The following is a 25,123-nucleotide window of genomic DNA, read 5'->3' as shown; positions in this document are numbered from 1 at the left end:
CTATACTCTGCAACTCACCAAGAATTCTTTCCTGTGTGAGATTCAAGAACCCACTCTTGGGGTCTGGGACAAGATCATCACGTCTCTTCTAGTGACTCTGCCAGGACTTCAATGAGGTGAAGTCCCAACTCAAAGGAATGAGGTCCCAACCCAAAGGAAACAGACTCTGCAGCACCAATGGGCTGACACAAACTCTAGTTGTAAATTTTCGACAAATAAACCCTTACGACCTTCACCTAGTTTAGAAACAGAACATTTTCATCATCTTCAGAAAATTCACTCGTGTTTTGTCCCAGGCACCTATCTTTTCTTCCTCAGCCAGAGGCTATCAATGTGTTTATTTCACCATAAGTTTATTTTGCCTGAAATAATACAATACATAAATACACAAAACACAATTTCATGTCCACCTTTTTTCACTTACGAGGTCTATGAGATTCATATAGGGTGTGAGCTTTAGGCTGAGTTGTATTCTGTTATATGAATGCTATGCAATTAATTCAAACCACTGCTTTAACCCAACATCTTTTGGTGAACTACTTACAAACTGGCTCTCAAATGAATGTAAAACATTTGCTGCTAAGTTGTGGCCTTTCAGTCTTACCTGCCTTATCTAATCATTATCAAGATAGTCACTATGAGAAAACTATTCTCCAAATTATTGAAAGTTTAAGTTCTCCAGCAAAAGGACTATTAGGGAAGACATTTCACTGTTAACCCATAGTATATTATTTCCATCTGTTAACCACAATCTCAGATGGAATAGTTTAACACTGGTGTCAGTACAACATTTCATTCATTGTACATCAGTGTTAAAACATGAAAAACCAACTCATTTTATTAAAAGAAATTAAGTTCACCCATAGTCTACATTTTAAAATCCACTATATTCTTCCTGGTCAAAATACAGTTACAAGTAATCAAGAAGCATTCTTTTTTTGCAATATACTAATCTTGCGTTCTGTTTTCTACTTTTTTTTAAAGTGAGGCTAATTATTTAGTGAATGTTGATAGGAATTATCCTCACATTTCCCTGATACAGGTGAAGATGTTATTCTCATCACATCAAATACTCAACTTTTTCACTATGTCTTCTATCACATCAAATAATACTAAAGACTCCTACTTTGTTCTGTTTTAAAGATATGTTAGTACTTCAACTCAGTGGTCCTAACCTTTTTGGCACCAGGCACTGGTTTCATGGAAGACAATTTTTCTATAAACTGGCAAGGAGAGAGATGGTTTTGGGATGAAAATGTTCTGCCTCAGGTCATCAGGCATTAGTTGGAGTCTCCTAAGGAGCACACAACCTAGATCCCTCACATGCACAGTTCACAATAGGGTTTATGAAAATCTAATGCCACCACTCATCTGAGAGGAGGCAGAGCTCAGGTGGTAATGCTTGCTCACCCACCATTCATGTTCTGCTGTGCAGCTCAGTTTCTAACAGGCCACAGACCAGTAACCAGTCTACAGCCTGTGATTGGGGACCTCTGCTTTAAATGAAGTCTTTTTTTTTTTTTTTAACTTACAGAGGAATTGGTGAAGTAATTTCAAAAATTCAGAATATCCCTCTTACTTTAATATAGAAAATGCTCTAAACACGTACATGTTTACATGCATTACTACTTTATTCAAACACAAAGAGCATATTTTAAAATTTTTTCTTCATGTGTTTTACATTTGGCATTAAACTTCCATGAAAAATGTTGATATTAATGATATTAACATAGAAGGACCTCACATTGTTCTGATGCGAAAAAAAAAAAACAGAACACATATTTTCACATGAGTGCCATGGATTAAGGAAAAGCAACAACAGATTTGAAAGCTGAATTATACAAATAATATTTGCTTTCCAAAAACCTCAAATACTGTAAATACAAATGAAGTATCTATGAAATATACCTGTCAAAACATCAATGTTCTTGCTACTTTAAAACATATAAGCAAATAAATTATCTAATTATTTTGCCTTTGGATTATTCTGTATAAAAAATACTCTTATTTAGTATAAAGGCTGAAAGTGTCTGTGCTTTAGTCCTTTCTCACATAAATTCTGACACATTTAGACTTCATTTTTTATTAAATACTTCCTCACATTTATTGCATCTGCAAACTTTCTTTTTCTATGAACCCTTAGGTGACTCATAAGTTTGATATTTTGAATAAAACTTTTCACAGTTTTACATCTATAGTGTTTCTCTAGTATGGATTATCTTGAGTAAGGGTTGAGCACAGTTTAAAATAATTTGACACATTTTTAATATTTGTATGGATTTTTTCAGTTTATATTCTCTGCCGTTGTGTAAGGCTTGAAAAATAGTTAAAGGTTATGCCACATTCTTAACATTTGTAGGGTTTCACTCCCATATAAATTATCTGATGCACAATAAGACATGGGTAACAAGTAAAAAATCTGCTCTATGTTTTACATTTTTAAAGTTTTTCTCTAGTATGACTTCTCTGATGTGTAATGAGGTATGACCTAGAGTTAAAGGCTTTGCCACATTCTTCACATTTGTAGGGTCTCTCTCCACTATGACTTCTCCGATGTGTAGTGAGGTATGACCTATAGCTAAAGGCTTTACCACATTCATCACATTTGTAGGGTCTCTCTCCAGTATGACTTCTCCGATGTGTAGTGAGGTATGACCTAGAGTTGAAGGCTTTGCCACATTCTTCACATTTGTAGGGTCTTTCTCCAGTATGACTTCTCTGATGTGTAGTGAGGTATGACCTATAGTTGAAGGCTTTGCCACATTCTTCACATTTGTAGGGTCTCTGGCCAGTATGAATTCTCCGATGCTGAATAACATCTGAACTATAACTAAAGGCTTTGCCACATTCTTTACATGTATAGGGTTTCTCTCCAGTATGAGTTCGCCGATGCACAGTAAGACCTGAGGAGTCACTAAAAGATTTGCTACATGCTTTACATTTGTATGGTTTTTCTCCAGTATGAATTCGATTATGTCGAATAAGGTGTGAACTATAAGGAAAGGCTTTGCCACATTCTTTACATTTATAGGGTTTCTCTCCAGTATGAATTCTCTCATGCACAATAAGATTTGAGAAACAAGTAAAAGGTTTGGCACATACTTTACATTTGTAAAGATTTTCTCCAGTATGAATTTTCCGATGTTGAGTAAGGCAAGAACTACGGCTAAAGACTTTGCCACATTCTTTACATTTATAAGGCTTCTCTCCAGTATGAACTCTCTGATGCATAATAAGATTTGAAGAACGAGCATAAGATTTGCTACATACTTTACATTTGTAAAGTTTTTCTCCCGTATGAGTTGTCTGATGTTGAGTAAGGCATGAACTACGGTTAAAAGCTTTTCCACATTCTTTACATCTATAAGGTTTCTCTCCAGTATGAATTCGCTTATGTTTAGTAAGGTATGAACTACAGCGAAAGGCTTTGCCACATTCTTTACATTTGTATGGTTTCTCTCCAGTGTGAATTCTCTGATGCACAATAAGATTGGAGGAACGAGTAAAAGATTTGCTACATGCTTTACATTTGTAAAGGTTTTCTCCAGTATCAATTTGCTGCTGTTTAGTAAGGTATAAACTACAGTTAAGGTTAAAGACTTTGCCACATTCTTTCCATTTATAAGGTTTGTCTTCAGTAGGAATGATCTGATGTTGAGTAAGGTGCAAACTATGGTTAAAGCTATCCCCACATTTTTCACATTTGTATGGTTTCTCTTCATTATGGATTATCTGCTTTCTAAGATTTGATGACTGACTAAGGTCTTTATCATATTTGTTATATCTATATGAGTTGTCTCTGATATGGATGGTCTGATGTTGAATATGTTTCAATGACTGGGTACAAACTTCTACACACTTATTACATTTGTAAGACTGTTCTTGTTTCTCTTGCCCATGCATACTCTGAAGAAAGACTTTCTCAAATTCTTTACATTTGTATTGTTTTTCTAGAAAATAATTTTCCCGATGATTTTTAGGGCTTGAGCTTTGGTTCAAGGTTTTTTCAGAATTATTGCAATGATAATTTTTCTCTCCAATAAAAACATCTCGGTAACTATTTAGAGTAGAGACCTGCCTAAATAACACTGAAGTTTTATCATATATGTGATGTTTTCCCCAAATATCTATTTCCTCTTGTTGATTAAGCAATGATGAATGAGTAAAGACCTTCCTATATTGATCAAAGTTATAGCTTTCGGCACAAGAAGAAAGTATTTGCTGGTGAAACAAACTTTCAACAGAGGACTCATCAAATTGATCATATTTAAAAGTCTTTTCATCATAACATCCATTGTGCCCTTCACACTCCTCCCTTTTCCACCTTTTTCTTAAATGTAAATTCTCAAGATCACAGCTCCCATGTCTCCTCGATATCACTTTTTGGAATGAAGCTTCTGTGCAGTGCTCTGTCAACAGGTCCTTGTTATAATGCAAAAACACATCTGAAAGATATAAAAATTTTAAGAATTCCAATTACTAGATTCAGGTACATATATTTTACAAATCTAATATACAAAATTATGCTAAGTTGAGAATACAACAACAGTTGAGTGAAAAACCTGAGGCCCTGTTTTCTCAAGTGATATACAAACTTTACTACAATAAAGTGGCATGTGAACTACTAAGACACCAACAGTGGAGGAAAGGGAGTGCTTGTGCCACCTTGCCCTTGCCCCTCGGCAGCATCTGCATGGCGGGGAGAAATCTGTTCATTTGGGAGATGGAGAGCACAGTGACTAGGGTACTACAATGAACCCAGTGCTGCCCTATCACAGCAGAGTCCTGGCAGGATTCATCACCTTCTGACTTAGGAGCTGCTGGTCTCTGAATAACCAACAGTGGTACCCCAATAACACATCATGAACATTGGACTCCGAGATGTGCTGGCTTCAGGTGTGACCCAGAACATTTCCCACTGTGGTGGGTATAGTGAAAGACACCTTCTGTTTGAGCAAAGCAGAGGAAAAAGTAAATGGGATTCTGTCTTGCACCTGAGGTACCAGCTTGGCCACAGTGGGGTAGAGCACCAAGCAGACTCTTAGGGTCCCTGAGTCAGCATTTCTGGACCTGCCCTGCACCAAAGAGTAAGTCCCAGATGTGGAAGCAGTCATCATGAGCTGACTAAAGAGTGCTTGGGCGTTGAGTGAACATCAGTGATAGCCCAGTGGAAACCCCTGTGGGGTGGTGGTGGCGGCAGACACATTGTGAGGCTTCTCTGCCTGCAGAAAGGGGAGGGAGGAGTGGGAAGGATGTTGTCTTATAATTTGAATGCCAGCTTAGCTGCAGTAGAATAGAACATGAGATAAATAAGGCTTCTGACCTCAATACCTGGCTCCCACACGGTATCTCTGGACCTACCTGGGGCCAAAGGGAACTCACTGCCCTGAGGAGACACAAACCTGGCTGGTTACCACCTGCTGATTGTAGAGGCCTAAGGTCTTGAGTAAACTTAGGTGGTAGCCAGGCAGTAATTACACTGGGCCTTGGGTGAGACCCAGTGCTGTGCTCACCTCAGGTCTAAATTAGCACAGTCCCAGTGGTGGGGGCAACAGGGAAGCTTGTGTCATCCCACCCCAGCTCCAGGCAGCTCAGCACAGAGAAAGAAATTCCATTCGTCTGGAAGAAACTAAGGGAAGAGAACAAGAGTCTCTGCTTGGTAATCCAGATAATTCATCGATTTTAACCAAGACCAACCACATGGTACCTCCATGAGTCTGCAAGAACAACGTTATTGAGTTTGAGATCCAAGTACCTTCAAATTCCAGAAAGCCTTCCCAACAAGGGTGGACACAAAGCCCAGACTGCAAAGGCTACAATAAATGCCTAACTCTTCAATGCCAAGACACAGATGAACATCTACACATTAAGACCATCCAGTAAAATATGGCCTCACCTAACAAACTGAGTAACGCACAAGAGGCCAATCCTGGAGAAACAAAAAAGTAACTTTTCAGACAGATAATTCAAAATAGTTGTGTTGAGGAAACAAATTCAAGATAAAATAGAGAAGGAATTCAGATTCTATCAGATAAATTGAACAAAGAGGTTGAAATAATTAAAAGGAATCAAGCAGAAATTGAAGTTAAAAAATGCAACTGGCATACTGAAGAATGCATCAGTCTCTTAATAGCAAAACTGATCAGGCAAAAGAAAAAATTATTGAGCTTGAACATAGGCAATTTGAAAATATGTAGAGAAGACAATAAAGAATGAAGTATGCCTACAAGATTTAGGAAACACCCTGAAAAGGGCAAATCTAAGAGTTATTAACCTTAAAGAGAGAAAGAGAAAGGGGTAGAAAGTTTCAAGAATATGATCAGAGAACTTCCCAAATCTATAAAGATATCAATATCCAAGTACAACCAGGTTACAGAACACAAAGCAGACTGAACCCAAAGACGACTACCTCAAGACATTTAATAATCAAACTCCCAAAAATTAAAAATAAAGGATCCTAAAAGCAGCAAGAAAAAAGAAACAGCATACAATGAAACTCCAGTATGTCTGGCAGCAGATTTTCAGTGGAAACCTTACAGGCCAGGAGAGAACAGCATGACATATTTAAAGTGCTGAAGTAGCAAAGCTTTTACACTAGAATAGCGTATCCCGTGAAAATATTCCATAGCCACGAAGGAGAAAAAAATGACCTTCCCAGACAAACACTGAGAGATTTCATTAAAACCAGACCTGTCCTACAAGTAACACTAAGGGACATTCTCTTCCATCGGTAAGAAGAGAATGTTAATGAACAATAAGAAGTCATCTGAAGGTACAGAACTCATTGGTAATAGCACAGAGAAAAACCGAATATTATAACATGGTAATTGTGGTGTATAAAATACTCAAGTAGAAATACTCAATGATGACTCAATACAACTACAACAATGTTTCAAGACATCGACAGTAAAATAAGACATAAAGAGAACCAACAAAAAGTTTAAAAATGGGGAAATAAAGTTAAAGGTAGACTTTTTACTAGTTTTCTTGTTGCTTATTTGTTCACTTAGGCAATCAGTGTGAAGTTGTCAACAGTTAAAACAATAGGTTATAAGATAGTATTTGTAAGTCTCATGGTAACCTCAAATAAAAAAACATACAACAGACACAGAAACCAAAAAGCAAGAAATTAAATCATACCACCAAGAAAAATCATGTTCACTAAAATGAAGACAGGAAGGAAGGACAAAAGAAAGAGAAGATACAAAAACAAATAACAAAATGGCAGGAGTGAACACATACTTATCAATAATAACGCTGAATGGAAATGCACTGAACACTCCAATTAAATGACACAGAATGGGTGAAAAAAAGAAAAAGGAAGAACCAATTATCTGCTGCCTACAAGAAATACACTTCACCTATAAAGATACATATAGACTGAAAAATAAAGGAATGGAAAAATGTTCCATGCCAATGAAAACAAAAAAAAGAACCAAAGTAGCTATACTTACATCAGATAAAATGTATTTCAAGACAAAAACTGTGAAGACAGAACAAATGTCATTTTATGATAAAGGGATCAATTCAGTCAGAGAATATAACAATTTTAAATATCCATGCACCCTACACTAAAGCACTGAGACACAGAGTATTAGAGCTAAAGAGAGAAGCCCCAATACAATAATAATTGAGACTTCAACACACCACTTTCAGCATTGTACAGATCCTACAGATAGAAAATCATGAAAGAAACATCAGACTTAATCTGTGCTATAAACCAAATATACCTAATAAATATTTGCAGAACATTTTATCTAATATGGCTACAGAACACACATTCTTCTCAGCACATACATAATTTTCAGATACACAACATTTTAGGTTACAAAACAGGTCTTAAAACATTCAGAAAAGTGAAATAATATCAAATATCTCTGCCCACAATGGAATATAACTAGAAATCAGTAACAAGAATTTTGGAAACTATACAAACAAATGTAAATTAAACAATATGCTCCTGAATGAAAATTGGATCAGTAAAGAAATTAAGAATGAAATTGAAAAATTTCTTCAAATAATGAAAAAACACATACCAAAACCTATGGGATACAGCAAAAGCAGTACTGAGTGAGAAATGTATAGATATATGTGCTTACATCAAAAAAGAAAAAAACCATATAACCTAATGTTGCATCTTAAAGAAAAAACAGCAAAACAAAACAAAAATTATAATAAACATCACAGCAGAAATAAAATTCAAATAAAAAATACAAAAAAATCAATGAAATGAAAAGTTGATTTTTTAAGCAGATAAATAAAATTTACAAACCTTTAGCTTGACTAAGAAAAAAAGAAGACCCACATAAAATCAGAGATGAAAAAGGAGACATTATAACTGATACTGCAGAAATTCAAAAGATTATTAGTGGCTATTGTTAACAACTGTATGCCAACTAATTAGAAAATCTAACAAAAATGGGTAAGTTCCCAGATATATACAACTTACCAACATTAAACAAGGAAGAAATCCAAAACACGAACAGACCAATAACAAGTAACAAGTTCAAAGCCATAATAAAAAGTCTCCCAGTAAAGAAAAGCCCAGGACCTGATGGTTTCACTGCTAAATTCTACCAAACATTTAAAGATCTAATACCAGCCCTACTCAAAAACTTCCAAAACAGAGGAGGAAGGAATACTTCCCAACTCATTCTTTGAGGCCAGTATTACCATAATACCCAAATCAGAAAAAGATACATCAAAAGATGAAAACTGTAGGCCAATACCTATAATAAATATTTATGTAAAAATAACAAAATGTTAGCAAACAGAACTCAACAACACATTAAGATTGTTCATTATGACAAAGTGGGATTTATCCCAGGGATGCAAGAATGGTTCATCATATGCAATCAATCAATATGATACATCATATCAACAGAATGAAGGACAAAATCATATGATCATTTCAACTGCTGCTGAAAAAAAGGATTTAATAAAATTCAACATCCTTTGATAATAAAAACCCTCAAAAAGCTGGGTACAGAAAGAACATACCTCAAAATAATAAAAACCATATATGCCAGATCCACAGCTAGTATCACCCTGAATGGAGGAAAAAAATCTGAAAGTCTTTTCTCTAAGATCTGGAACATGACAAGGATGTCCAGTTTCACCACTGTTATTCAACATAGTACTGGAAGTGCTAGCTACAGCAGCAGTAAAACAAGAGAAAAAACTAAATGGCATCCAAATTGGAAAGGAAGTCGTCAAATTATTCTTGTTTGCAGATGGTACAATCTTATATTTAGAAAAATCTAAAGACTCCACCAAAAAACGATAAGAACTGATAAACAAAGTTGCAGGCTATAAAATGAACATACAAACATCAGTAGCATTTCTATATGCCAACAGAGAATCTGAAAAAAGAGATTAGAAAGTAATTCTATTCACAATAGCCACAAATAAAATTAAATACCTAGACATTAACTTAACCAAAGAAGTGAAAGATCCGTACAATGAAAACTGTAAAACATGAATGAAAGAAATTGAAGAGGATGGCTGGGTGCAGTGGCTCACACCTGTAATCCCAGCACCTTAGGAGGCCGAAGTGGGCAGATCACTTGAGGTCAGGAGTTTGAGACCAGCATAGCCAACATGGTGAAACCCCATCTCTACTAAAAATACAAAAAATTAGCCAGACACGGTGGCGCATGTCTGGACTCCCAGCTACTTGGGAGGCTGCAGCAGGAGAATCACTTGAACCCGGGAGGCGGAGGTTGCAGTGAGCTGAGCTGAGATCGCGCCACTGCACTCCAGCCTGGGCGACAAGAGGGAGACACGTCTCAAAAAAAAAAAAAAAAAGAAAAGAAACAGAAGATAAGAGGACACACACACACACACGAAAAATATCCCATGTCAATGGACTGGAAGAATCAATATTGTTAAAATATCCATACTACTCAAAACAATCTACAGATTCAATGCAATCCCTATCAAAATACTAATGACATTCTTCACAGAATTAGAAAAAACAATCCTAAAATATATATGGAACCACAAAAGACTCAGAATAGCAAAGCTATCCTAAGCTAAAAGAACAAAACTTAAGGAGTCACATTATCTGATTTCACATTACACTGAAGAGCTGTAGTAATCAAAATGGCATGGTAACTGGCATAAAAACAGACACACAGACCAACGCAACAGAATAGAGAACCCAAAAACAACTCCAGACACCTTGAGTGGACTCGTTTTTAACAAAGATGTTAAGAACATACAGTAGAGAAAGAACAGTTTTTTTCAATAACTGGTGCTAAAAAAAACTGGATATCCATATATATGAAGAAAAGCTATTCATTAAAAACAGAAACTAGACCCCTATCTCTCACTATATACAAAAATCAAATCAGAATGGATTAAGGACTTTAAGATTTCAAACTATGAAACTACTACAAGAAAACATTGGGGAAACTCTCTAGGACAATGGTTGGTGTAAAAATTTCTTAAGTAATGTATTAAAGCACAAGGAAACAAAGCAAAAAGGGACAATGGGATCATGTCAAGTTAAAAAGCACCTGGACAACAAAGGAAATATTCAATAAAGTGAAGAAACAACCCACAGAATGGGAGAAAATATTCACAAACTACCCATCTGACAAAGGATCAATAATCAGAATATGTAAGGAGCTCAAACAACTCTATAAGAAACAATCTAATAATCCAATCAAAAATGGGCACAAGATTTGAAGGGACATTTCTCAAAAAAACCCAAACTAGGGAGCAGTGGCACAATCACAGCTCACTGCAGGCATAAATTTCTGAAGTTAACTGATTCTCCTGCCTCAGCTTCCTGAGTACCTAAAACTACAGGCATGCACCATCACACCTAGTGTATTTATTATTATTACTATTATTTATTTTTTTTTATAAACAGAGTCTTGCTTTGTCGCCCAGGCTAGAGTGCAGTGGTGCTATCCTGGTTCACTGCAAGCTCCGCCTCCCGGGTTCAGGCCATTCTCCTGCCTCAGCCTCCCGAGTAGCTGGGACTACAGGCCCCTGTCACCACACCCGGCTAATTTTTTTATTTTTATTTTTAGTAGAGACGGGGTTTCATCGTGTTAGCCAGGACGATCTCGATCTCCTGACCTCGTGATCTGCCCGCCTCGGCCTCCCAAATTGCTGGGATTACAGGCATGAGCCACCGCACCCAGCCATATTTATTATTTTTTATAGACACAGGGTCTCAATATATTGCTCAGGCAGGTCTCAAACTCCTGGCCTCAAACGATCCTCCGACTTCAACCTCCAAAGTAGCTGGGATAACAGGCATGAGCCACATAACTGGCTAAAATATTTATATTAAAAATATTCAATCAACTAAAGGAGAACACAACTAAACTAAAAGAGAAAACAGATGATGAAAATGAACAGAGATTAGAACTATAAAAACACAAAGTGTGGAGGTAAAAAATAAAAACTAAATTTAAAGATTCACCAGATGAGGTCTACAGCAGACCTGATATAGCAGGTAAAAAATCCCCAGCACGCTTGATAACCGGTCATTTGAAATTTTAGAGTCAGGAAGGCAAACAGGATAAAAAAATGAAGGAAAAAAGAGCCTAGTAAACCTATGGGATACTATCAAGTAGGCCAACATACTCATGAGAATTCTAGACTGAAAAAGAGCAGAAAATTTATTTGAAGTAATAATGACTAAGAATTTTCCAAATTTGATGGAGAAAATGGCCTAAAATTTAAAGTTCAACCAACTCTAGCAGCAACACAAAGAGACTCACATGAGACATTATAATCAGAAATTCAAAAATGACAAAGAGAATCTTGAAGTCAGAAAGAAAAAGATGACTTGGCACGTACAAGGCCACTCTTATAAAATGATCAACAGATGTCTCAGCAAAAAATCTCACAAGCCAGAAGATGGCAGGAAGATATATTGAAAGTGATGAAAAAATGACAACTACCTACTATGAACACTACATCTGCCCAAACTATACTTGAAAAATGAATTAGAAATAAAGAACTCTGGGGGGAGCCAAGATGGCCGAATAGGAACAGCTCCAGCCTACAGCTCCCAGCATGAGCGACACAGAAGACGGGTGATTTCTGCATTTCCAACTGAGGTACCAGGTTCATCTCACTGGGGAGTGCCAGACAGTGGATGCAGGACAGTGGGTGCAGCCCACCATGCATGAGCCGAAGCAGGGCGAGGCATCGCCTCACCCGGGAACTGCAATGGGTCAGGGAATTCCCTTTCCTAGTCAAAGAAAGGGGTGACAGACGGCTCCTGGAAAATTGGGTCACTCCCACCCTAATACTGCACTTTTCCAATGGGCTTAACAAACGGCACACCAGGAGATTATATCCCACACCTGGCTCGGAGGGTCCTACGCCCACAGAGCCTCGCTCATTGCTAGCACAGCAGTCTGAGATCAAACTGCAAGGCGGCAGTGAGGCTGGGGGAGGGGCGCCCACCATTGCCCAGGCTTGAGTAGATAAACAAAGCAGCCAGGAAGCTCGAACTGGATGGAGCCCACCACAGCTCAAGGAGGCCTGCCTGCCTCTGTAGGCTCCACCTCTGGAGGCAGGGCACAGACAAACAAAAGGCAGCAGTAACCTCTGCAGACTTAAATGTCCCTGTCTGACAGCTTTGAAGAGAACAGTGGTTCTCCCAGCACGCAGCTTGAGATCTGAGAATGGGCAGACTGCCTCCTCAAGTAGGCCCCTGACCTCCGAATAGCCTATCTGGGAGGCATCCCCCAGTAGGGGCTGACTGACACCTCACATGGCCGGGTACTCCTCTGAGATAAAACTTCCAGAGGAATGATCAGGCAGCAGCATTTGCGGTTCACCAATATCTGCTGTTCTACAGCCACCGCTGCTGATACTTAGGCAAACAGGGTCTGGAGTGGACCTCCAGCAAACTCAAACAGACCTGCAGCTGAGGGTCCTGACTGTTAGAAGGAAAACTAACAAACAGAAAGGACATCCACACCAAAAACCCACCTGTACTTCAGCATCATCAAAGACCAAAGGTAGATAAAACCACAAAGATGGGGGAAAAAACAGCAGAAACATTGGAAACTCTAAAAATCAGAGTGCCTCTCCTCTTCCAAAGGAACGCAGCTCCTCGAAAGCAATGGAACAAAGCTGGACGGAGAATGACTTTGACGAGTTGAGAGAAGAAGGCTTCAGATGATCAAACTACTCTGAGCTAAATGAGGAAGTTCGAACCCATGGCAAAGAAGTTTAAAACCTTGAAAAAAAATTAGATGAATGGCTAACTAGAATAACCAATCCAGAGAAGTCCTTAAAGGACCTGATGGAGCTGAAAACCAAGGCAAGAGAACTACGTGACGAATGCACAAGCCTCAGTAGCTGATTCGATCAACTGGAAGAAAGGGTACCAGTGATGGAAGATGAAATGAATGAAATGAAGTGAGAAGAGAAGTTTAGAGAAAAAAGAATAAAAAGAAACGAACAAAGCCTCCAAGAAATATGGGACTATGTGAAAAGACCAAATCTACGTCTGATTGGTGTACCTAAAAGTGACGGGGAGAATGGAACCAAGTTGGAAAACACTCTACAGGATATTATCCAGGAGAACTTCCCCAATCTAGCAAGGCAGGCCAACATTCAAATTCAGGAAATACAGAGAATGCCACAAAGATACTTCTCGAGAAGAGCAACTCCAAGACACATAACTGTCAGATTCACCAAAGGTGAAATGAAGGAAAAAATGTTAACGGCAGCCAGAGAGAAAGGTTGGGTTACCCACAAAGGGAAGCCCATCAGACTAACAGCGGATCTCTTGGCAGAAACCCTACAAGCCAGAAGAGAGTGGGGGCCAATATTCAACATTCTTAAAGAAAAGAATTATCAACCCAGAATTTCATATCCAGCCAAATTAAGCTTCATAAGTGAAGGAGAAATAAAATACTTTACAGACAAGCAAATGCTGAGAGATTTTGTCACCACCAGGCCTCCCCTACAAGAGCTCCTGAAGGAAGCACTAAACATGGAAAGGAACAACCAGTACCAGCCACTGCAAAAACATGCCAAATTGTAAAGACCATCGAGGCTAGGAAGAAACTGCATCAACTAATGAGCAAAATAACCAGCTAACATCATAATGACAGGATCAAATTCACACATAACAATATTAACCTTAAATGTAAATGGGCTAAAGGTTCCAATTAAAAGATACAGACTGGCAAATTGGATAAAGAGTCAAGACCCATCAGTGTGCTGTGTTCAGGAAACCCATCTCACGTGCAGAGACACACAGGCTCAAAATAAAGGGATGGAGGAAGATCTACCAAGCAAATGGAAAACAAAAAAAGGCAGGGGTTGCAATCCTAGTCTCTGATAAAACAGACTTTAAACCAACAAAGATCCAAAGAGACAAACAAGGCCATTACATAATGGTAAAGGGATCAATTCAACAAGAAGAGCTAACTATCCTAAATATACATTCACCCAATACAGGAGCATCCAGATTCATAAAGCAAGTCCCTAGTGTCCTACAGAAAGACGTAGACTCCCACACAATAATAATGGGAGACTTTAACACCCCACTGTCAATATTAGACAGATCAACGAGACAGAAAGTTAACAAGGATATCCAGGAATTGAACTCAGCTCTGAACCAAGCAGACCTAATACACATCTACAGAACTCTCCACCCCAAATCAACAGAATATACATTCTTTTCAGCACCACACCACACCTATTCCAAAATTGACCACATAGTTGCAAGTAAAGCTCTCCTCAGCAAATGTAAAAGAACAGAAATGATAACTGTCTCTCACACCACAGTGCAATCAAACTAGAACTCAGGATTAAGAAATTCACTCAAAACCGCTCAACTACATGGAAACTGAACAACCTGCTCCTGAATGACTACTGGGTACATAACCAAATGAAGGCAGAAATAAAGATGTTCTTTGAAACCAACGAGAACAAAGACACAACATACCAGAATCTCTGGGACACATTCAAAGCAGTGTGCAGAAAGAAATTTATAGCGCTAAATGCCCACAAGAGAAAGCAGGAAAGATCCAAAATTGACACCCTAACATCACAATTAAAAGAACTAGAGAAGCAAGAGCAAACACATGCAAAAGCTAGCAGAAAGCAAGAAATAACTAAGATCAGTGCAGAACTGAAGGAAATAGAGACACAAAAAACCCTTCAAAAAATTAATGAATCCAGGAGCTGGTTTTTTGAAAAGATCAACAAAATTGATAGACCGCTAGCAAGACTAATCAAGAAGAAAAGAGAGAAGAGTCAAATAGACACAATAAAAAATGATAAAGGGGATATCACCACCGATCTCACAGAAATACAAACTACCATCAGAGAATATTACAAACACCTCTACGCAAATAAACTAGAAAATCGAGAAGAAATGGATAAGTTCCTCGACACATACACTCTCCAAAGACTAAACCAGGAAGAAGTTGAATCTCTGAACAGACCAATAACAGGCTCTGAAATTGAGGCAATAATTAATAGCTTACCAACCGAAAAAAGTCCAGGACCAGATGGATTCACAGCTGAATTCTACCAGAGGTACAAGGAGGAGCTGGTACCATTGCTTCTGAAACCATTCCAATCAATAGAAGAAGAGGGAAATCCTCCCTAACTCATTTTATGAGGCCAGCATCATCCTGATACCAAAGCCTAGCAGAGACACAACAAAAAAAGAGAATTTTAGATCAATATCCTTGATGAACATTGATGCAAAAATCCTCAATAAAATACTGGCAAACCGTATCCAGCAGCACATCCAAAAGCTTATCCACCATGATCAAGTGGGCTTCATCCCTGGGATGCAAGGCTGGTTCAACATACGCAAATCAATAAACATAATCCAGCATATCAACAGAACCAAAGACAAAAACCACATGATTATCTCAATAGATGCAGAAAAGGCCTTTGAAAAACTTCAACGCTTCATGCTAAAAACTCTCAATAAATTAGATATTGACGGGACGTATCTCAAAATAATAAGAGCTATCTATGACAAACCCACAGCCAATATCATACTGAATGGACAAAAACTGAAGCATTCCCTTTGAAAACTGGCACAAGACAGGGATGCCCTCTCTCACCACTCCTACTCAACATAGTGTTGGAAGTTCTGGCAAGGGCAATCAGGCAGGAGAAGGAAATAAAGGGCATTCAATTAGGAAAAGAGGAAGTCAAATTGTCCCTGTTTGCAGATGACATGATTGTATATCTAGAAAACCCCAATGTCTCAGCCCAAAATCTCCTTAAGCTGATAAGCAACTTCAGCAAAGTCTCAGGATGCAAAACCAATGTGCAAAAATCACAAGTATTCTTATACACCAATAACAGACAAACAGAGAGCCAAATCATGAGTGAACTCCCATTCACAATTGCTTCAAAGAGAATAAAATACCTAGGAATCCAACTTACAAGGGATGTGAAGGACCTCTTCAAGGAGAACTACAAACTACTGCTCAATGAAATAAAAGAGGATACAAACAAATGGAAGAACATTTCATGCTCATGGGTAGGAAGAATCAATATCGTGAAGATGGCCATACTGCCCAAGGTAATTTATAGATTCAATGCCATCCCCATGAAGCTACGAATGACTTTCTTCACAGAATTGGAAAAAACTACTTTAAAGTTCATATGGAACCAAAAAAGAGCCCGCATCACCAAGTCAATCCTAAGCCAAAAGAACAAAGCTGGAGGCATCACGCTACCTGACTTCAAACTATACTACAAGTCTACAGTAACCAAAACAGCATGGTACTGGTACCAAAACAGAGATATAGACCAGTGGAACAGAACAGAGCCCTCAGAAATAATGCCACATATCTCCAACTATCTGATCTTTGACAAACCTGACAAAAACAAGCAATGGGGAAAAGATTCCCTATTTAATAAATGGTGCTGGGAAAACTGGCTAGCCATATGTAGAAAGCTGAAACTGGATCCCTTCCTTACACCTTATACAAAAATTAATTCAAGATGGATTAAAGACTTACATGTTAAAGCTAAAACCTAAGAACCCTAGAAGAAAACCTAGGTAATACCATTCAGGACATAGGCATGAGCAAGGACTTCATGTCTAAAACACCAAAAGCAATGGCAACAAAAGCCAAAATTGACAAATGGGATCTAATTAAATGAAAGAGCTTCTGCACAGCAAAAGAAACCACCATCAGAGTGAACAGGCAACCTACAGAATGGGAGAAAACTTTTGCAAGCTACTCATCTGACAAAGAGCTAATATCCAGAATCTACAACGAACTCCAACAAATTTACAAGAAAAAAACAAACAACCCCATCAAAAAGTGGGCGAAGGATATAAACAGACACTTCTCAAAAGAAGACATTTATGCAGCCAAAAGACACATGAAAAAATGCTCATCACTGGCCATCAGAGAAATGCAAATCAAAACCACAATGAGATACCATCTCACACCAGTTAGAATGGCGAACATTAAAAAGTCAGGAAACAACAGGTGCTGGAGAGGATGTGGAGAAATAGGAACACTTTTACACTGTTGGTGGGACTGTAAACTAGTTCAACCATTGTGGAAGTTGGTGTGGAGATTCCTCAGGGATCTAGAACTAGAAATACCATTTGACCCACCCATCCCATTACTGGGTATATACCCAAAGGATTATAAATCATGCTGCTATAAAAACACATGCACACGTATGTTTACTGCGGCACTATTCACAATAGCAAAGACTTGGAACCAACCCAATGTCCAACAATGATAGACTGGATTAAGAAAATGTGGCACATATACACCATGGAGTACTATGCAGCCATAAAAAATGATGAGTTCATGTCCTTCGTAGGGACATGGATGAAGCTGGAAACCATCATTCTCAGCAAACTATCGCAAGGACAAAAAACCAAACACCGCATGTTCTCACTCATAGGTGGGAATTGAACAAAGAGAACACATGGACACAGGAAGGGAAACATCACACTCTGGGGACTGTTGTGGGGTCGGGGGAGTGGGGAGGGATAGCATTAGGAGATATACCTAATGCTAAATGACGAGTTAATGGGTGCAGCACACCAACATGGCACGTGTATACATATGTAACAAACCTGCACATTGTGCACATGTACCCTAAAACTTAAAGTACAATAATAATAAAATAAATAAAAAAATAAAAATAAGGAAAAATAAATAAATAAATAAAGAATTCTTGGCGCCGGGTACAGTGACTCACACTTGTAATCCCAGCACTTTGGGAGGCCAAGATGGGCGGATCACGAGGTCAGGAGATCGAGACCATCCTGGCTAATGCAGTGAAACCCCATCTCTACTAAAAACACAAAAAAATAGCTGGCGTGGTGGCAGGCACCTGTAGTCCCAGCTACTCAGGAGGCTGAGGCAGGGAAATGGTGTGAACCCAGGAGGTGGAGCTGGCAGTGAGCCAAGATCTCGCCACTGCACTCCAGCCTGGGCGGCAGAGCCAGACTCCGTTTCAGGAAAAATAAAATAAAATAAAAAATAAAGAATTCTTAATAAAAGCTAAATGAATTTATATCCATTAGACCTGTCATACAAGAAATGCTAAAGGAGTCAGTTCTTTACATTGAAAAATAACATGATGGTAGGGAGGAACACAAAATCATGTAACAGTATAAAGTTTTCTGGTTAAGGTAATAATATACACAAAGTATTTGGTATTATTGTAATAATAGTATATAGAATACTTTTAATTCTGCTATACATTTGAAAAGACAAACACTTTCTCGTGTGTGTGACTGTATGGCTGTCCTTTTAATTTTTTAAATTTACCTGATACAATTCTGTATTATTAATAATTACATGGAAATATAGGATACAAAGACGACAAGAAATTTTCAGTATCTTGTGGAAATGAATACACTACACACACACAGTTTATATATATATAAACAAACACATCGTGTGTGTGTGGTGTGTGTGTGTGTGTATATATATATATATATATATATATATATATATATATATGGCTGACACCAAGGGTCCAATTAAAATGCAATTGGCAGCTAGATTAATTTCTAAAAAGGTAATTAAGAAGTCCTAATTGCAATTTATTTTTTGATTCATTTTTGTTTTGTATTACAATCTAGATTATTAGAAAATACACTCATGAGTATATCATTTATAATATGCTTATAAAGTATTTTAAATAAAAATATTGAGTGGCATTATGCAATCTGTATAACCAATAACTAGGCATTAGAGAGCCTGTTAACTTTGAAATACATACAGGTATGTAGACTTCCTGTTCCTAAATACCACAGTTAGGCACATCTCTCACATTTTCCTTTTACTATGTAATTTTAAGACTTTTTCCTCTTGCTTCTCTAGTTCTTTTAATTGTAATGTTAGGGTGTCGATTTTAGATCTCTCCTGCTTTCTCTTGTGGGCATTTAGTGCTATAAATTTCCACCTACACACCGCTTTAAATGTGTCCCAGATATTCTGCTATGTTGTGTCTTTGTTCTCATTGGTTTCAAAGAACATCTTTATTTCTGCCTTCATTTGGTTATTTACCCAGTAGTCATTCAGGAGCAGGTTGTTCAGTTTCCATGTAGTTGTGCAGTTTTGAGTGAGATTCTTAATCCTGAGTTCTAATTTGATTGCACTGTGGTCTGAGAGAAAGTTTGTTGTGATTTCTGTTCTTTTACATTTGCTGAGGAGTGTTTTACTTCCAATTATGTGGTCGATTTTAGAATAAGTGCAGTGTGGTGCTAAGAAGAATGTATATTCTGTTCACTTGGGTTGGAGAGTTCTGTAGATGTCTATTAGGTCTGCTTGGTCCAGAGCTGAGTTCAAGTCCTAGATATCCTTGTTAATTTTCTGTCTCCTTGATCTAATATTGACAGTGGGGTGTTAAGAGTCTCCCATTATTATTGTGTGGGAGTCTAAGTCTCTTCGTAGGTCTCTAAGAACTTGCTTTATGAATCTGGGTGCTCCTGTATTGGGTGCATATATATTTAGGATAGTTAGCTCTTCTTGCTGAATTGATCCCTTTACCATTATGTAATGGCCTTGTTTGTCTCTTTTGACCTTTGTTGGTTTAAAGTCTGTTTTATCAGAGACCAGGATTGCAACCCCTGCTTTTTTTGCTTTCCATTTGCTTGGTAGATCTTCCACCATCCCTTTATTTTGAGCCTATGTGTGTGAAAAGACAACACTTAAAAATAACCGTAAATCTGTGTTAATGGATTCACAATAAAAAGCATATAATTTGTGACCTCAATAAAACACAATAAGGGGACATAAAGAGTCAGGATTTTTGTATGCTACTAAAGTTATCAGGTTAATACAAATTAATAATTTTAAGATGTTTTGTGTAATATCTATGGTAACCACAAAAATACCTATAGTAGATACACAAAAAGAAATGAGAAAGGAATCAAAATATGCCACTCTAAAAAAAATCAATAAAACACCAAGGAAGACAGCAAGAGGAAAACAGAAACAAAAAAGCTACAAGATCTAAAACAAAAAACAAAAAGCAATGTCATTCCCTTTCAGTAATTACTTTGTATATAAAAAAAATTAAATCATTCAGAAGACAAAATTTGGCTGAAATTCAATAAACAAGATCCGACTATGCTTTCAATAAAAGACCCACTTTAGATACAAAAACACACATGGGCTGAACGTGAAAGCATGGAAAAAAGAAATTAAATGCAAAGTAAAATACTATCAGACAAAATACACATTACATCAAAAACTGTCACAAAATACAAGAAAGGGCATTATGTAATAATAATAGTGTCCACTCACCAGAAAGCTATAACAAGCATTAGCATATATGCACCTAATGTCACAGCTCCCATATATACATTGTGACCTTTCACAGAATTGAAGCAAGTAGCCAGCAGCATAATAATAGTAGAAGACTTCTATACTCCACTTTCAGTAATGCAAAAATGAACAAACCCAAAAACAGAAAGAATATCAATAAGAAAACAGAAGACTTGAACACTAAAGACAATTAGACTTAACATATGTACATAACTTTTCACCTAACAACAGCAAAATACACAATGTCTTTAATCACATATGGTACATTATTCCAGATAGACAACTTTTTAAGCCATAAAATGTCTTAACAAATTTAAACAGATGGAAATGACACAAAATATTATTTTTGACTACAACAGAATAGCTTGAAGTTAAAAATGAAAACTGGCAGGCCTACAAATATGTAGAAATTAAACAGTCTCAAACACACACTTAAGAGTTTGAAGACTCAATATTCTTAAGATGTCAATACTATCCAAGGTGTTTACAGATTCAATGTACTCTCTATCAAAATACCAATAGATCTCTTTGCAGAAGTATTAAAATATTCTAAAATATCTATGGAATTTCAAGAAATCAGAAATAGCCAAACAATCTTGGGGGGAAAAAAAGGAGACATCTACTTTCTGATTTTAAAACATATTACAAAGCTACAGTAATCAAAACAGTGTGGTACTCAAAGACAGACAAGTATTATAGATGATGTAAAGATTAGAGAGCCCATAAATCCTCATGTATATAGTAAATTTATCTTCAACAAGGGTTCTAAGAACACACAATGAGGAAAGAACAGTCTCCTCACCAAAGAATGTTAGAAATACTAGAAATTTGCATGGAAAAGAATAAAGTTGAACCTCACTTTGTACCATATACAAACATGAACTTTAAATGAACTGACTTTCTTTTTGTAGCTATTGTGAATGGAATTATGAAATTTTATATCATGCAACTTTAATGAATTTATTACTCCTAACAGTTTTGTTGTTTCTGGGTGTTTTTTTTTTCTGTTTTTTTTTTTTTTTTTGGTGTTTGGTGTTGTGTTCAGGTTTTGTAAATGTAAGATCTTTTTGTCTCTAACAGGAACCATTTAACTTCCTCGTTTCCAATTTAGATGTAAAAGACATCTACTAAGTACTAAAATTAAGATACCTGGCAATGAACATAACTAAGAAGATGAAATATTCCTACACTAAAACTACAAAGCATGGATGAAAAAATAAAATATATGTGAATAAATGAAAAGATATCTTGTGCTCATAGACTGAAAAGATATAATTAAAATGGCCACACTACCCCAAATGATCTATGGATTTAATGCAACTCTGATCAAAAAGTCACCAGCATTCTTCACAGAAATAGAGAAAAAAATTCTAAATTTATATGGAACCACAAGGGACCCTGAATAGCCAAAACAATCCTGAGCAAAAAGAATAAATCTGGAGACAATACAATACCTTACGTCAAAATTTACGACAAAGCTACAGTAAGCTAAACAGTATTGTACTGGCACCAAAACAGACATATAGACCAATATGCCTGCTGAGCCAAAAAATGCATTCATGCATCTAAAGCAAACTGATTTTCAAAGGTGCCAAGAATACACTTTGGGGAAAAGACAGTTTCCTCAAGAAATGATGCAGGAAAAATTGAATATCCATACGCAGAAGAATCAGACTACACCCCTACCACTCACCATATACCAAAAAAATCAACTCAAACTGGGTTAAAGAATTAAATGTAATCAGCCCAAACTATTTCATAGTTTGCATAGAGCATTTGCATACAGCAAATGCTTTGCAACAGACTTGGAAAATATTTTTCAAATAAGACTTCAAAAGCATGGCCAGTTGCAGTGGCTCATGCCTGTAATCCCAATGCTTTGGGACGCGAAGGTGGGAGAATCATTTGAGGTCAGGAGTTTGAGGGCATCCTGGGCCACATAGTGAGATCCTGTCCCTAAAAAAAAATGTTTTAAATTAGCTGGGTGTGGTGGCACATGTCTATAGTAAACCTACTCAAGTGGACAAGACAGGAGCATCACTTGAGCCCAGGAAATCAAGACTGCAGTGAGCTATGATCATGCTACTTCACTCTAACCTGGGTGACAGAGTGAGACCCTGTTTCTTAAAAATAAAGACTTCAAAAGCACATATAACAAAAGAAAAAACAAATATAATTACATCCTACTAAAAAGAGTTTAAATACAAAATGAAAATACTAACAGAGTGAAAAGACAACCTAAACAATGTGAGACAGTATTTGCAAACTATACCTATGAAAAGGTGTTAATATCTAGATCATATAAGAAGCTTTAAGATTTCAAGATACTAAAAACATATAACCAAATTTTAAAATGTGTGGAAGACCTTACTAGACATTCCCAAAAGAAGAAATACGAATGGCCAACAGGTACATAAAAAATGCTCAAAATCATTAATCACACAGGAAATGCAAATCCAAACCCAGTGGGACCCCCTCACTCCAGTTTCAATGGGTATAATCAAAAAGACAAAATATAATAACAAAAATGTGTTGGTGAGGAGGTAAAGAAAAGGAAAGCATAAACACTGTTGGTGGAATTATAAATTAGTATAGCCACTACAGAAAATGGTATGAAGATTCCTCAAAAAATCATCAAACACAGAGGTACCATACGATCCAGCAATTCCACTACTGGGTGTATATCCCCAAAGAAAGGAAATCAGAGTTTGACAAAGATATCTGCATTCCCATGTTTATTGCAGCACTATTTATAATAGCCAAGATAGAAAACCAATTCAAGTGTACAGCAGCAGATAAATAATGAAAATGTGCTGTACATACATACTATTAAATACTTTTCGGCCATTAAAAAAGAATAAAATCCTGTCATTTGAAACAACATGGATGGACTTGGAGAATCTCATGTTAAGTGAAATAAGCCATATGTAGAAAAATAAATACTTTGTCTGCCAATGTCTGGCCGCGGGCTGCCTTCGTCAGTTCCCGAGCTCACCCAGAGCTCGCACCCACCTGCTAGACACTGCAGAGCCTCCTTGCCTGCTCCCATGGCAAGCAAGATGATATGAGAGGTGACGTCGGCCATCAGCGAAGCAGAAGGCCCCCTGGGAGGAAGTGGGAGCCATGGGTCCGGCTCCCCTTCACAGCCAGATGCAGATTCATATTTTGAACGGTGGATGGTCTGCATGCTAGAAGGAAGAGGCTGTCTTCTTGACACACTGAGATTCCAGAAATGCTGGCACTAACCCAGGGGAAATTACATGAGGTTGGTCATGAAAGAGATTCCTTGCAGAGACAGCTCAATACTCCACCTCCATAGGAGTTCATGGCACTTACTAAAGAAGTCAATGTATGCAGGGAACAGCTCCTTGAAAGGAAAGAAGAAACTGCTGAAAAATGAAAGCAGAAAGGAACACCACCAGGCTGCTATTAGAGCATTTGGAATGCCCTGTCTCCAGGCATGAGTGGTATCTTAGGATGACAGTGGTGAAGAAACAAATGCAGTCTCCAGCAGGCATGTCCAGCGAAGCTGAAGTGCTGAAAGCACTGAAGTCATTATCTGAACAGCACAAAGCTCTGGATGAAAAGGTGAGAGCGCAATTATGAGCAGCACTTGAAAGATGTAGTTTGTTAGAAGAAGAATTAGGTGTCACACACAAAGAGCTAATGATTCTTAAAGAACAGAACAGTCAGAAAAAAAAAAAAAAACACTAACAGGTGGAGTGCTTAACATAAACCATGAACAAGAAAATACACCAAACATGAATGGAAAGAGATCTTCTGATGGTTCTTTAAGCTATGAGGAAGACCTTGCTAAAGTAAGTGAGGTCCAAGAAATCATAAACAGTCAAGGAAGCAGAGCCAAATGAAAGAGCACCTGGCTGCCCTCTCCAGTCATGTGACAGAGCTGGAAGAGGATCTGAAAGATTTTCATCAAATCTAGGAAAGATTTCATCAAATTTGAAGAAATGAACTCCAAATTGCAAGAAGATGTCCATAAAGCCATGGCCCAAAAGGAAGACATGGAAGAGAGAATCACTACTCTTGAAAAATGCGACCTTGCTGGTCGACCTTAGACACTGCCCTTGGCCAAGTGGCAGGCTTGCTGATCATGGTCCTGGCTACAGAACAAAACTTGCCACATCCCACTGTAGACTTAGCTATAATCCACTTGGCCTTTGTCCTGTCACTAGGACCATCTGCCAAGAACCGAGGACAACTTATACCCACCTAAGTCTTAGGTGACATACATGCAGAATTTCTGTGACACATGAATCAGGCAAAACCCACCTTCTTCACCTCTCACCCATGGTCTGGAAAAAAAGTCCTGCCCACACAGAGATTCT

General features: G+C 37.6%; 1 protein-coding gene across 2 annotated transcripts in view; it reads right to left on the bottom strand.

Moving 5' to 3' along the window:
• Positions 1 to 1,608: 1,608 nt before the first annotated feature.
• The window catches only part of ZNF267 (zinc finger protein 267), a 43,781-nt gene continuing 20,266 nt past the window's right edge, over positions 1,609 to 25,123 (bottom strand). For both annotated transcript variants that reach the window (XM_054452833.2, XM_054452834.2), the window contains one exon: positions 1,609 to 4,445. In XM_054452833.2, coding sequence (XP_054308808.1) covers positions 2,440 to 4,445 — 2,006 coding nt within the window. In that variant the 3' untranslated portion in view covers positions 1,609 to 2,439. The remainder of the gene's footprint in view (positions 4,446 to 25,123) is intronic.

This window comes from Pongo pygmaeus, chromosome 18 (genome assembly GCF_028885625.2).
Source record: "Pongo pygmaeus isolate AG05252 chromosome 18, NHGRI_mPonPyg2-v2.0_pri, whole genome shotgun sequence".
NCBI classification, from domain to species: domain Eukaryota; kingdom Metazoa; phylum Chordata; class Mammalia; order Primates; family Hominidae; genus Pongo; species Pongo pygmaeus.
The sequence above is the reverse complement of the archived record's forward strand: the minus strand, read 5'-3'. Positions and strand labels throughout refer to the sequence as shown.